This window comes from Gracilinanus agilis, chromosome 1, assembly GCF_016433145.1.
Source record: "Gracilinanus agilis isolate LMUSP501 chromosome 1, AgileGrace, whole genome shotgun sequence".
NCBI lineage: Eukaryota > Metazoa > Chordata > Mammalia > Didelphimorphia > Didelphidae > Gracilinanus > Gracilinanus agilis.
The window spans coordinates 766,572,375-766,586,615 of NC_058130.1; the positions used below are offsets into that span (position 1 = coordinate 766,572,375).

A 14,241-nucleotide genomic window follows, 5' to 3' on the forward strand; every position below is an offset into this window, starting at 1 on the left:
GAATGAGATACAGAATCGATGTCTGGGAGTGGAGGAGAGCTCGGCCCGGGAAAAGATAGTATGGTAGATGGGAATGAATCCTGGGTTTGGATTCAAATTCTAATTTCCCCGCTTATAAACTGTGTGACCTGAGGCAAGCTAAACAGCTTCTCTGGGCCTTAGTCACCTCACTGAGAGGCCATATAACCAAATGGAGTCAGGAAGACCTGGATTAACATGCCACCTTTGATATTCACTGTGTGACCTCAGCCAAGTCCCATAACATTTCTAAGCCATCTATAAAATAGAGCAGTGATTCCCAAAGTGGGCACTACTGCCCCCTGGTGGGTGCTGCAGTGATCCAGGTAGGTGGTGATGCCCACACTTTTTTTGTATTACATTCTATATTCTGAGTTCAATAAATAGTTTCATCATTTCCAGGGGGCACTAAGTGATGTTTTTTCTGGAAAGGGGACAGTGGGCCAAAAAAGTTTGGGGACCACTGAAATAGAGGATGGAGGAAATTTGAATAGATGTCCTCTGAGATCTCTTCCAGATCTAGATCTCTGCTATCCTGAGGGTCCCTGAGGCCCCTTCCAATTCTGAATGCTGACTGACAAGGGGATGTTGTAAGGAAAAGTGGGAGGGTGACAAGGACAAGCTTTGCCTCATTTTACCCAATCCCCCAACCATTCCCTTGATAGAAAATCATAGAGATACCCACACCTGGCATTCACACAATGACAAAACACTGTTCTTTATGAATGAATGAAAAAACATTTATTAACTTAACTCTGTTCCAAGCACTTTGTCAAGTCCTGATGTAGAAGAATCAATCCCTACTACAAAGGAGCTAGCCAACATTCTAATTGTGGGAAGGCAGCACACATGAGAGAATTTGGCTACAAGGTAGATGGAAAGGGCCAGAAGTCCTAATAGTAGGAAATTGGATGAAAAGGGATTCTAACACATTCAGATGAAAGAGCTTTTCTCATAGCCCTGTGAATACCAAGTATAGAGATTGTAGTTCCCATTTTACAGACAGGGAAGTTGAGGCTCATGACTTTACAACCAGTAAGTGTCTGAGCCAAGCTTGGTGACATCAACTCCATCTAGATGCCTCTCCTCCACCTTCCCTTTTCAAATAAACTTTTTCCTTATTCCCATGTAGCTACTTGATGCGATCAGTGAAGATGGGTCAAGGATATTTTGATATTCTGAAGGCGGAAACTGCAATGAGGAAAAAAGCTCTCCTGGACAAAAAGAAAGAAGAGGAGGAAAGAAACAAATTCCAGCCAGCAAGAATAACTACTACCGAACCCAGTGACTCTAGCCTGCTGTAGGTAGACCCTGCGGCATTAGTATTAATGTTCTCAAAAAGAGTTATTAGAATTGATTTTATTTGGTTTTGGTTGTTCGGTCACCTCCAACCCTTTGTGTGATGTCCATGGGGTTTTCTTGGAAAATATACTGGAGTGGTTTTTCATTTCCTTCTTGAGCTCATTGGACAGATGAGGAAACTGAGATAAACAGGATTAGGTGACCAGAGTCACACAGCTACCAAGTATCCGATGACGAATTTGAATTCAGGTCTTTCTCACTCCAAGTCTGGCACTCTATCCACCGCACCCTCTAGTTGCCCAACCAATTCTCCCCCCTATTGAATACATAAAAATGGGGAAATTTCACTTTATGTGAATTATCACTGATGTGATGATGCTTTAATGAGACTGTCTGGAAAATAGTACCAGCTCAGGAGTCTGAGTTCAAATCTTGCCCCCTGACATTATCAGCATGACCTTGGGCAAGTCATTTATTTCTTTGTAAAATGAGGATGTTGGACTAGACGACCTCTGAAACCCTGTCAGCTCTGATACTTAGTTCTTTGCGAACTTTAAAATATTATAGAATCATCAGTTATCGTTATATCGTCCAGCCGCTTTCTCTGCCGTATCCCACCTCCTTGGTAGCTTCTGGGTCTGGCTCAGCCAGAGATCAAGGGTAATGTAAAGGACAGAGTTGATGCTTTCCCAAAATCAGTCTAACACCAGGCAGATCAGATACAGGTTGAGGAAGCCCACTGTGCCCTGCCTGAGGCTGTAGAGGCAGAGCCACCATCGAGAAAGGAGCCAGGAGTGATGGACAAGGCTCATTAACTAAGAGGCTGGGAAGTGTCACGGATGCAGAGCCAACCCTGACCCCTGCTGCTCTGCCCAAACCCCAAATGCCCCATTAACAGATTCACCCCGCTAATAGAGGGGCCACCTTCACCTTCCAGCTCCTGGAAATGAAGCCAGCATCCTGCCAGGGAGCCCCAGATTCGATGGAGCTCGCTGAGCCTTAGCTGTTTAATGATATCAACTACCTGATGGCCCCTTGTCTGAAGAAAGGGAGAAAGTGTGCCAAGTCCTCTGTCTCCTCTCCTCGAAGAGGCAGAGATGCCGGAGGGGGGAAATTGCAGGTCCTCTCCAGGCTCCCTAATGGATCTGAGAGCAGCAGTGGGTGTGTTTGGATGAGGTTTTTAATCCTGGACTAGAGAACACAAATCCGCTCTCAAGCCCCTGGTTCAGATGGCAGTCCTGTAGCTTACTTAGAGCTTCATCACTTTCAAAGTTGGTAAATTCCACTTAGAGCAATATTGATTTGGCTCTAGTATTGTAGTCTGGAGGGGTGATGAGAAGCTGGGTTCAATTCCACCTCCCTCCCTTCCCCTCCTTTAACCCTATCTGGCTTGCCCTGAGCATATCGTATGATCTGTTTCTGAGCCTGTTTCCTCATCAGTAAAAATACTAATATTTAGTATTAGAGCTAATTAATTAGTAGAGCTAAAAGAGACTCAGTGGTTAGAGAGCCAGGCCCAGAGATAGGAGTTTCTGGGTTCAAATCTGGCCTCAGACACTTCCTAGCTGTGTGACCCTGGGCAAGTCACTTAACCCCCGTTGCTTAGCCCTTACTTCTCTTCTGCCTTGGAACCAAAACTTAGTATTGAATCTAAGATGGAAGGTGAGGACTATGGTTATCCATCATCAATACTAAATATTGATTCCATGAGGAAAGGGAAGGGATTTTTTAAAATAGGGCTAATAAGGCCCATGGTTATCCATCGCCAGCTTATTGGAGATCAAGATAGACTCTCAAAGGCCATGAGGACCGACCAATTCTTTCTTTGGATAGAGGAGGAAAGCTAGACCAACTTGCCTGGGTTCACCCAGGGAGGAAGAATCAAAAATGGGGTTTGAACCCAGGTCATCTGATCCCAGAACCAGCCCTCTCTCCATCATTCTACACTGAGTCCTATATATGAAAAAGGCAAAGCACTTTTCCAACTTTATACTGCTATGATTGTGCAGGTAAAACCTATATCAGGCTGTCTGAGGAGAAGGAAAGGAATTCTTAGAGAAATTCAGACAATGTGGAAACAAAAAATATTAGTAAAAATTTTACTTTTGAAAAAAGTTATTAAGACAAGATGGCATGGGGGAAAGAGTATAGGACTGATTAGAATCAAAAGAGAACTGGGTTCAAGTCCTGCCTCTGATGACACTACCCGTGGGAGAGGAGGGAGAGGAAGGGAAAGAAGAGAAGAGGAGATGAGGTGGGGGGAGAGGAAAGGACAGAAGAGAGAAAAGAGGAGAAAAGAGGAATGAGAACTGATGGAGTCTGAATGCAGATTGAAGCACATTTTTTTTATTTTATTGTTCTTGTTGTTTTGCCACATGGGCTAACATGGAAATATATATTTACATGTATAATTGATATTACATTTCTTGCCTCCATAATGAGAGGAGGAGAGGTGGGAGGGAGAGAGAGAATTCAAAACCCCAAGGAAAAAATTAAAAGAATGCAAAAAATAAGCAATTAATCTTAAATTTTTTAAGATAAAGTTAGTGGAGATTTTTAAAAGGATGGATGAAGAAAGAGAGAGAAAGAGGAAAGGAGAGAGGTGAAGAAATGACAAAAGACAAGAAGAGGAAAGAAAAGAGGACAATTAAGGAAAGAGATGAGCAGGGAGATTCAAGGAAAGAGAAGAAAAGGAAAGAGGACTCAAGAGTCTTCCTAAGCCCTTGTATAATTTCTCAGTTTGCAGTCTTCTGAGGAGATTCTGTCCAACTAAAAAAGTGCTTTTAGTTAATAGAATCTTGCTTCATATCCCAGACCTGTTGCTTACTAATAGTGTTATGGCCTTGGGCAAGCCACTAAATTGCTTTAGGTCTCTGTTTCCCCATGTATAAAATGAAGAGTGGGATGGCCTCTGAGACCTAGGATCATCCAATGACCAGGGAAGGGCTTTAGCCTGAGGCTGCTCTTATTCCCTGGAAAAATGTTCAAGTAACTAAGGAAAAGCATCAAGGGGTCTTTTGGAAGCCCCTGCAAGGGAAATCAAGGAAAAATACCCCTGGATTCTTTAACTGAAGTAGTTCCTACATTTTATAATTCCAGACTGAGCAGGATGGCAAAGAACCTCATCCTACCCCATTATCACTGGACATACTCTGTTCAAATGAGATATTTGTAAAGCAGTCATCACTGTGCCTGGTTCACAGCAGACACTATATTAATGCTAGTTATTACCATTATTACTAACTGAACTATAAGATGCAACCATTCCGAACTTCCTGGTCTCAGTACCTGGGTTCAAATCCCACCGCTGCTTCCTCCTTGAGCGTTCTTAGGTTAGTCCCTTCTACTTTTTAGGTAGCGGTTTATTCATCCATAAAATGAGGGGTTAGCATTGAATTATCAGCACTCTAAGGATTCTTCCATCTCTAAATTTTCGTCTTCAGCTTGAGTCCTGATTTCACTATCTCTGTGCCCAAGGGAAAGTCAATTCAGCCCTCCAGGTTCAGTTCAATTAACTTTTTTTAAATGTTATCTTTTATTCGGATAATAAATCTACACAGAAGTTTTACAAAGTTACATGATTCATGCTGTCTCCCTCCTCTCTTCCCACCCTCCTCCCAGAGTTGGCAAGCAATTCCAAAAAAAAAAAAAAAAAAAAAAAAAAAAAAAAAAAACAAGTGATAAATCATATATTATCATCTGCACTCCTTTTCCAACAGTTCTTTCTCTAGAGGTGGAGAGCATTCTTTGTCATTAGTCCTTCAGAATTGTGCTGCATCAGGAGAACGTTGTACACAGAGACTGATACACTGTGGTATAATTGAACATAATGGACTTCTCTACTAGCATCAGTGCAAGGATCCAGAGCAAGGCTGATGGACTTATGAGAAATAAAACCAGCCACATTCAGGGGAAGAACTGTGGGAAGAGAAACACAGAGGAAAAACAACTGCTTGAACACATGGGCTGTTGGGGATATTATTGGGGATGTAGACACTAAACGATAACTCTAGCCCAACTATCAATAATATGGAATTAGGTCTTGATCAATGATACATGTTAAAACCCAATGGAATTGTGCATCAGCTAAGGGGGGTTATGGGAGTTTGGGGGAGAGGGGAAAGAACATGAAATATGTAACTAGGGGAAAATATTCAAAATTTAAATTAAAAAAAAAAGAATTGTGCTGGATCATTTTATTGTTGTTAGTAGCAAAGTCTATTACATTTGATCATCCCACAATGTTTCAGTTAATGTGTATAATATTGCCCTGGTTCTGCTTATTTCACTCTGCATCAGTTCATGTAGCTCTTTCCAGTTCTTTCTGAAACCATCCTGCTTATCATTCTCAATTAACATTTATTAAGGCACTGGGCTAATCTCTGGGACTACCAAAGAGGCAAAAGACAATCTCTGCCCACAAGGAGCTCACAATCTAATGGGGGAGACAAATATATAAACAAAACAAGCCATGTACAGAATAAAAAAAATAATAATAATTAACAAGGGGAAAGTACCAGAATGAAGTCTCAGTTTCCTCCTCTGTAAAATGAGAGGGTTAGAATAGATACCCTCTGAGGTCCCTTTGAGGTCTAAGTAAGAGTCATCATTCTAAATAATCTCGATCTATGAGAAATACCCCTTCAACGCTTTTCCTAAGAAAATCTGTGACTCTTTCTTTTCTACCTATATTTTTAAACCTTTTTAGCCACTCCCAGATGAACAGAAGTCTAAGTGAAGAATGTTAGACAAGGAGAAAAAAGGAATAAGCCTATTGGAATTGTAATTCAATGTCCATGAGTTAAGGCTCCCCCTTTTTCCCCCACAGCCTCTATAGTGGAGTGAAAAGGGTAGAAGGGATGCCGGATATGATTCTACGGCCTTTCACCCCGGTGTACAGCTGTCTGGTCTCATCCACAATGGACGAATCACACGTGTGAGTCTCCCTTGCCTTTTCTTTTTTCTTACTCTTTTCTAAGCAGGAACCAAAGTAAAATGGGTAAGCACGGTAATGTGTGGGCTGCCCTCCATCTTCTCAAAAAGGAGAGAAAACCTGGAAACTTCAAAGCTGTTTAGCTCTATGGAAATGATAGAAAAAGCAGAGGCTGAATTTTAAAACAAGATGGGAAGGGTGGGGGGTATGACTGAGGCTATCAGTTATTTACAAAGCCGGGTATCAAAGTGGGGAATCTTTTTCCAGTATCAGGTAAGAAAAAAAAATGTCCTCACCTCTTAATTTGAGAGTCAGTGTGGAATAGCGGATAGAATGTTGTTATTCAGGTGTTCCATTATGTCCAACTTTTTGTGACCCCATTTGGGGCTTTCTTGGCAAAGATACTGGAGTGGTTTGCCATTCCCTTCTCCAACGCATTTGACAGATGAAGAAATTGAGGCAAACAGAGTGAAATGACTTGCCCAAGGTCACACAACTAGTAAGTCTTTGATGCTGGATTTGAATTCAGGAAGAAAAGTCTTCCTGACTCTAGGCCTGGCACTTCTATGCATTGCCCCAGTGGATGGACAACTGATCTTGAAATTGGTAAGAACTGAGTTCACATCCTACCTCAGATACAGGCTAGCTGTGTGACCCTAGGCAGGTCACTTAACTTCTCAGTGGTGACTCTTTAAAAAAAACATTACCTTCCATCTTAGAATTAGAGCTTGGGGGAGAGGGAGAGAGAGAGGGAGGAGAGAAGAAGGGAGGGAGATAACATGAATCATATAACTTTGGGAAACATGCATAAAGTTGTTATTAAAATAAAATAAAGATAAAACTAAAAAAAGAATCAGAGCTCTGTATTAGTTATAAAGCGAAGGAGCAGGGGCAGCTGGGAAGCTCAGTGGATTGAGAGTCAGGCCTAGAGATGGGAGGTCCTGGGTTCAAATCTGACCTCAGATACTTCATAGCTGTGTGACCCTGAGCAAGTCGCTTGACCCCCATTGCCTACCCTTACCACTCTTCTGCCTTGGAGCCAATACACAGTATTAACTCCAAGATGGAAGGTAAGGGTTTAAAATTAAATTAAATTAAATTAAAAAGCAAAGGAGCAGTGAGGGCTAGGCGATGGGAGTTAAGTTATTTGCTTGGAAGTGTCTGAGGTCAGATTTGAACCTCTCATCTTTAGACTTGGCTTTCTATCCACTGAGTCACCTAGCTACTCCCAGGTAACTCTTTAAAACTAGGGTTCCTAACAATTTTTGTGTCCTTGGACCTCTTTGGCAATAAGGGAAAACCTAAGTGGACCCCTTCTCAGAATCATGTTTTCAAATCATTGAAGGAAATGCTAGATTTCAGGTAGAAATTAGTGGGGCGGGGGGTGAAGGAGAGGGCGGTGTAGATAGAGGAAGATGTAGTTTTTGTTGATATTATTTATGGATTCCCTGAAATCTGTGCAAGATCTCCTTGGGTCATAACCTGGGAATCCCAGGTTAAGAACCTCTGCTCTAAGATTATAAGCTAAAGAAAGTCACCAACCTGAGTTGCTAGAAGGAATTTCCTTATCTGGAGGTCTTATATCAGGAAGAACACAGGTCTAGTCTCTATCCCAAACACATAATAGCTGTGTGATCCTAGGCAAGTCATTTCACTAGGTTTCAGTTGCCTCATCTCTAAAATGAGGGAATTGGAGACTCAATGACCTCCAAGGTCCCTTCCATGTTTAAATCTGAGGTCTGAGTCAATTAAAGGGAGGCATGTTTTGGCTCTGCTCTAGGAAGAACTTCCTGTTGTTCTTTGGAAGAGTTGTACAAAAATGGAAAGGAGTGCCTTTCCCCCTCCCTGGAGGTCTTTAAGAAGAAGCTGGATAACCACTATGTTGGGGTTCTCAGACCCAGGTTGGACGAGATGGCCACAAAGATTTCTTCTCTAGAGCTTATCTGTACATAATTATTTGATCTTAATTGAAGTCATCCACAGCACCGGAGCCATCACCATCATCCTAACTTTTATCCTGCCAATGGGATTCAATGAATCTGGGAGAGAGAGTGAGGCTGGCAATTTTGGGTAACTCTGCCTCACTTAAATTCAATTCATAAGCAAGTCAAGAAGACATCACGCCATGATGCCACTGGTCTTCTTCAGATCTGAAGGATGAACATCATTATTGGCTTGTTGTCTTCCCTATTAAATTGTCTTTTACCTCTCTTTATATCCTCAGCAGAGTGCCTGGCACATTGTAGGTACTTAATAAATTACTCCATTTCTGAGATTTGGGGATTCTTTCTATTGGGATGAAATCTTATCAGTCCTCACCCATTCTGCTGTTCTTGGATATAGTCAAGTTATTCCCAGGTTCCTCTATTTAGGGTTGGAAAGGACCTCAGAGGCCATCGAGCCCAACTCTCCCATTTTACAGGTAAGCAAACTGAAATTGCAGAAGGAAAGTTCTTTAGACTCACAGGTCCAGTATTTAAAGAGATGGCAGATGCCATTCAGGCCAAGTCCTTTGTTTTAAAAATGAGGAAACTGAGGCACAGAAAGACTAAAGTGACTTAGGGTCTTGGGGTCAAGAGATTCTGAGTTGAAAGAGATCTTGGAGGTCTTCTTATCCAGCCCGCTCATCTTACAGAGGAGGAAGCTGATACCTAGGGAGTGTTAGTGACTTGCTCCAAGTCACACATGAGTTAATAAGCATCCCAGGTGTGGGATTTGAACTCAGAGCCTCTGACTCACAGAGTCAGCCTTCTGTACAACTGATAAGTTTTTCCAAGAGGCACTTACTCCATAAAGGTTGAACATCCCAGACTTCATGTTTTGGACAGCTCCCTGGAAGTGGATGCTCCCAAGCCCACTTAAAACTTCCAGCCTTTGTGTGTGTGTCTTCCCATTCCAGGTGACTCTAGTGGGACCTTCCTTATAGAATTCATCCATGAAGAACTAACCCTCGGAGCTAACGCTGGTACCAAGAATCGCCAACTAACTTTCCTGGCAAAGGGAAGGGCAGCTTCCTCCTCCTGGGTGTGGAAAACCCATGAACCTGGGAATATTGATCTCTTTTGAAGATACTGCTTCCAGAAAACAACAATTTCCGAGTCTTCATAATGGGCAAACCTTTCCCGTTAGCAGACAGGGAGTTGTCCCCAGGGATTGGGGGAGAACTGGGGGCTGGTTGGAAAGATGCTAAAGTTGTTTCCAGTAAGGAGCATCCGGACTGTTAACCCTATCCTTGGTGATTCATGGTTTGCTGCCCTGTACCAGGCTGGCAGGCAGCCTCTGGCTTATGGCTGCTCGATTATATAAAATCACAGACCTCTAGAGCTGAAGGGGACCTTAGAGAAAATTTAGTCCAACCCCCTCATTTTGACTGATTGGGAAACTAGGGCTTGAGGAATCCAAGGAACTTGTTCTTATTTGGTCCTTGAAGTAACCCTGGGAAGTAGATGTCCTTATTGCCCCAATTTTACAGATGACAAAACAGGCTTCCCAAGGTAAGAGTGACTTGCTTGGGAATCACACAGAAAATAAGTTTGAGGCAGAATAGGAAGTGACTTATCCAAGATCACCCAAAAATGAAACAAGAACAGGATTTGAACCCAGGTCCTATTCCTGCAAATCCAGTTTCTTTCCTATTTTTTCACCCTTTCCCTTGCTCTGGATATCCCCAGTCCTTGATTCTTATTTTGCAAGCATCATGGAAACTCAGAGCTAAAAGAGACTGTCTTGTCTGACCTAGACCTGAAGAATAATTCCCCCTGCCACCTCCCTGATGGCCAGGCCACCAACTTTGCATGAAGACATGCCCAGTGAGAGGGAGGAGAACTCACTAGCTCCTGAGATATAATGAAGAGAGTGCCATCTCTGAAGACAGAGACCCTGGGTTCAAATCCTGTGTCTAGTGCTTACTTTCTGTGTGACCCTAGACAAGTCACCTCAAATTCCTTCTCAGACATTTAGGTGCCATATGATCCTGAGCAACCCCTATTTGCCTCTGTTTCCTCATCTATAGAATGGGGATCATAATAATCTCTCCCTCCCAGAGTTGTTGTGAGAATCAATAAGTGAATTATTTCAATAGGAAGTACTTAATGCCTGCTTTTCATTCCATTATTATTTTGTTGTTGTTATTCAGTCAGTTCGGTCACGTCCTCCTCTTCATGATCCTATTTGGGGTTTTCTTGGCAAAGACACTGGATATGGATTGGAATTTCCTTTTATTTTTACTCATTTTACAGATAAGGAAACTTGAGGCAAACAGGGTGAAGTGACTTGGTCAGAGTCACACAGCCAGTAAGTATTTGAGGCCAAATTTGAACTCGGGTCTTCCTGACTCCAAGCCTGATGTTCTATCCACTCTGCCACCTAGCTGCCTTATTATTACTATTATTATGATTCGCCCTTCTGTTTTGAGACAGCTCTGGTTGTTGGGAAATTTTTCCCATTGGTACCCACCCACTTCTCCCATGCTAGGGTCTCCTTGATAAAGAAGCAGGTTCAGAGAGAGGAGAAATCTTACCCAAGATCATCTTTACTAGAAAGTAACGAGGCCTTGAACTGGTTTGAATCAGTGGGACTCTCACAAAATCAGGGTTTTCCCCCTTGCTGGCCCCTATCAGAGATCTTGACTTTATTGGCCCCATACTAGAGTCCAAGTCCATTTTACAGATGAGGTAGGTAAAACCTGGAGAAGTTTCGCAGGATGAGGTAGGATTTGAACTCAAGTCTTCCTGACTCCAATCCCTGCACCACCTACCCTTCGAGTATTTACTTTGTATATATTTTGTCTTTAAAGATCCTTACCTTCCATCTTAGAATCAATACTAAGTATTTATTCCAAGGCAGATGAGTGGTAAGGGTTATGTTATGGGGGTTAAGTGACTTGCCCAGGGTCACACAGCTAGGAAGTGTCTGAGGTCAAATTTGAACCCAAGACTTCCCAACTCTAGGCCTGGTGCTCTATCCACTGAGCCACTCAACTGCTCCTACTTTGTACATATTTCTAATTTACTCATCAATATTTGTTGCAGAGACAGTGCTGTTCAGGGAATAGAGCACTGCATTTGGAGTCAGAGGTCTCAGGTTCACATCCCACCTCAGACATTTAGCAGCTGGGTGATCCCAGGGCAAGCCCCCTCCCCTCTCTTGGACTCAGTTTCCTTAATTGTAAAATGAAAGGGGTTGGACTAGATGGCCTCTGCAGTCCCTTCCAGCTGTCCATCTTTAGTGATAAGGCAGCATGCTTTCATGGAAATATCACTGGGACTGGAATCAAAGGTTCAAATGATTCAAGCCACTTGCTACCTGTATGATCTTGAGCAAGTGACTTTTGTTCCTCTGCCTCAGTTTCCCCAAGTGAGATGGTGGGTCCCTTCCAGCTTCAAGCCTAAGATGACTGCTTTCCCCCAACTAAACATAAGTTTCCTGAGAGCCAACACTGGTTTAATTTTTCTCTCTTCATCCTCAGTCTTTAGCACGGTGGCTAACATACATTGTTTGGTTGTTCCGTCCTTTCAGTCATGACTCCATTTGGGGTTTTCTTGGAGTGGTTTGCCATCTGTCTGACACACAGCAGGGGCTTAAGTGTTTTGAGTTAAATCAAAGATCATCAAGGAAGGGAGAGAACTCTGAGAATGAGGGTCATCATGGAGGGCTTCCCATAGGAGGCGGACACATCAACTTTGATGCAGCAGCCAGCCTTCCCAAAGAAGCATCATCCATGCCAACAGTCACATCAGCACATGTTTGTCAGAACCTCAAAAAGTCTGGAGCACGTTGGTGCAGCAAAAATGAGGACTGGATTTGGGAGCCGAGGGCCTAAGGGAAAGGCCTACTGCTCATTTCTACCCTCTGGATGACTTTGGACAAGTCATTTAATATTCTCTAAGCTTCCGTTCCTCATCTGTAAAACGAGGGGGCTGAGCTTCAGTCATCTTTCTATCCTCGATTCATTGTGACCAGGTTTTTTTCTTTGTCTTGGCAGAGAACCCCTCTTCCGGCAACTCTGTGCTCTCCACTGGCTCCTGGAAGCGCTGACCATCGACCACAACCACCATGGCATGAGACCTGTGATAACCTGTTGGAATGAAATGTAGGTTCCAGACTTTGCAAAGGGGGTTCTCTTTTTCCCTCTTCTATATGCCATGCTTTTTCTCCTCCTCCTCAGTCTCTCCTGCTCTATTTCTTCTCTTTCTCTTCATTTTTTCTTATTTCTCCTCCTTATACTTATTTCCTTCCTCCTCTCTTTTCCTCTTCTTCCTCCTCTTCCTCTTCTATTCCTCTTATTCACCTCCTTTTTCTTTCTTCTTCCTTTTCTCTCCCTCTTCCTCTTTTTTCTCTCCTCTTCTTCTTCTTCCTCTTTCTCCTCTTNTGTGCATGGCGCATAACCGAAACTCATTAACAGCTGCAGAAAGATGTAGGGCACAGTCCCGACAATACTGATGGGCTGCCACAACGTGTGAGCAGAGACTTCCATCAAGGGTTTGGTCCATCCAGACCTTTAAGGAGCCGAAAGGCAGAAACAAAAACGCTCCAGAAAACTGCCTCGACTCCCCCCAGGAGCTGGGGATCTCCCCCTCATCACTATCTTTCATTCTTTAACTTGGGGGTGCAAACAATATGCTGTACAGAGACCCAAGAAGGCTAGAGATGGAATCCTGGAATCCTACCTCAGGCACTAACTAGCAAGGCAAGTCTTACTGCTCTCTTAGTCTCAGTTTCCTCATCTGTAAAATAGGGATAATAATAGCACCAACCTCCCACAGTTGATGTGAGAAAACCCATGGAAAATATTTTGTAAGCCTTAAAGTCCAAAATGATATAAAGTGTCCCAATAGTCATAAGTATGGTCATAAGCCATTAAAACATGATGGGGGGGGGATGGCAATGAGGTGGCTCAGATTGAGAGCCCAATCTAGAGACAAGAGGTCCTTGATGAAGGGACAGTTAGTTGGCTCAGTGGATAGAGAGCCAGGCTTGGAGATGGGAGGTCCTGGATTCAGTTCTGGCCTCGAACACTTCCTGACTGTGTGACCCTGGGCAAGTCACTTAACCCCCATTAAAACCCTTAGCACTATTCTGCCTTGGAACCAGTACTTAGTATTGATTCTAAGACAGAAAGTAAGGGTTTAAAAAAATTCTAAAGCTCTTCTCCTCAAAGAACTTTAGTCAGAAAGAGAAAACATGTAAATATTTAGGCACAAAAACAAGATACAGGCAAAGTAGTAGATGGACTCATAATTTCATAATTCATAACTCATAATTTCAGTGCTGTATTTCCGTCTTCCTCCAAAAGCAAACTTAATGCCCCCAAATTCGGGAATTCATCAGTTAGGCTACATGGATTGAGAGCTTATTATATTGCCAGGTAGTTGGGTGGCACCATAGTGCAGAGAGTGCCAGGGCTAGAGTCAAGGAAGACTCATTTTCCTGAGTTCAAATCTCTCCTATGACATTTCCTCATTGTGTGAACCTGGGCTAGTCACTTTAACCCTGTTAACCTCAGTTTCCTTATTTGTAAAATGAACTTGAGAAGGAAATGGCAAACTAGCTAGCTGTGTGATCCTGGGCAAGTCACTTCACCCTGTTGGCCTTGGCTTCCTCATGTGAAAAATGAGCAGGAAAAGGAAATGGAAAACTTACTCCAGTAGTGTATCTGCCAAGAAAACTCAAAAAGGGTCACAAAGAATCAGACATGACTGAAATGACTGAAAAACAAAATGTTCCAGGCTCTGAACTAAGTGCTGGGGATAGAGAGGAAGTTTAAAGACAGTCTTTGCCCTCAGTTACCCCCTTCACTCTGCAATCTCATCAAGGAGAGCATCCTTTCCAGGGATGAGTTTTGATGCCCTTCCAAGCCTGACCTGCCTGTTTGACTGTCAGCAATGCCCTCTTCACCACAGCAGCCTCCCCCAGAATGCTTGATTGACTTCTTGGAATCCTCTTGATTGCATAGCAATAGCAATGGAATCACAGAATTTCCAGGATGG

The 14,241-nt window shown here is 43.0% G+C and overlaps 1 protein-coding gene across 1 annotated transcript in view; it reads left to right on the plus strand.

Annotated features, from left to right (window-relative positions):
- The first annotated feature begins 1,157 nt into the window (after positions 1 to 1,157).
- The window catches only part of CCDC60 (coiled-coil domain containing 60), a 73,011-nt gene continuing 59,927 nt past the window's right edge, over positions 1,158 to 14,241 (plus strand). Inside the window, exons 1-3 of the mRNA XM_044685448.1 lie at positions 1,158 to 1,318; positions 6,149 to 6,256; positions 12,237 to 12,344. Coding sequence (XP_044541383.1) covers positions 1,158 to 1,318; positions 6,149 to 6,256; positions 12,237 to 12,344 — 377 coding nt within the window. The remainder of the gene's footprint in view (positions 1,319 to 6,148; positions 6,257 to 12,236; positions 12,345 to 14,241) is intronic.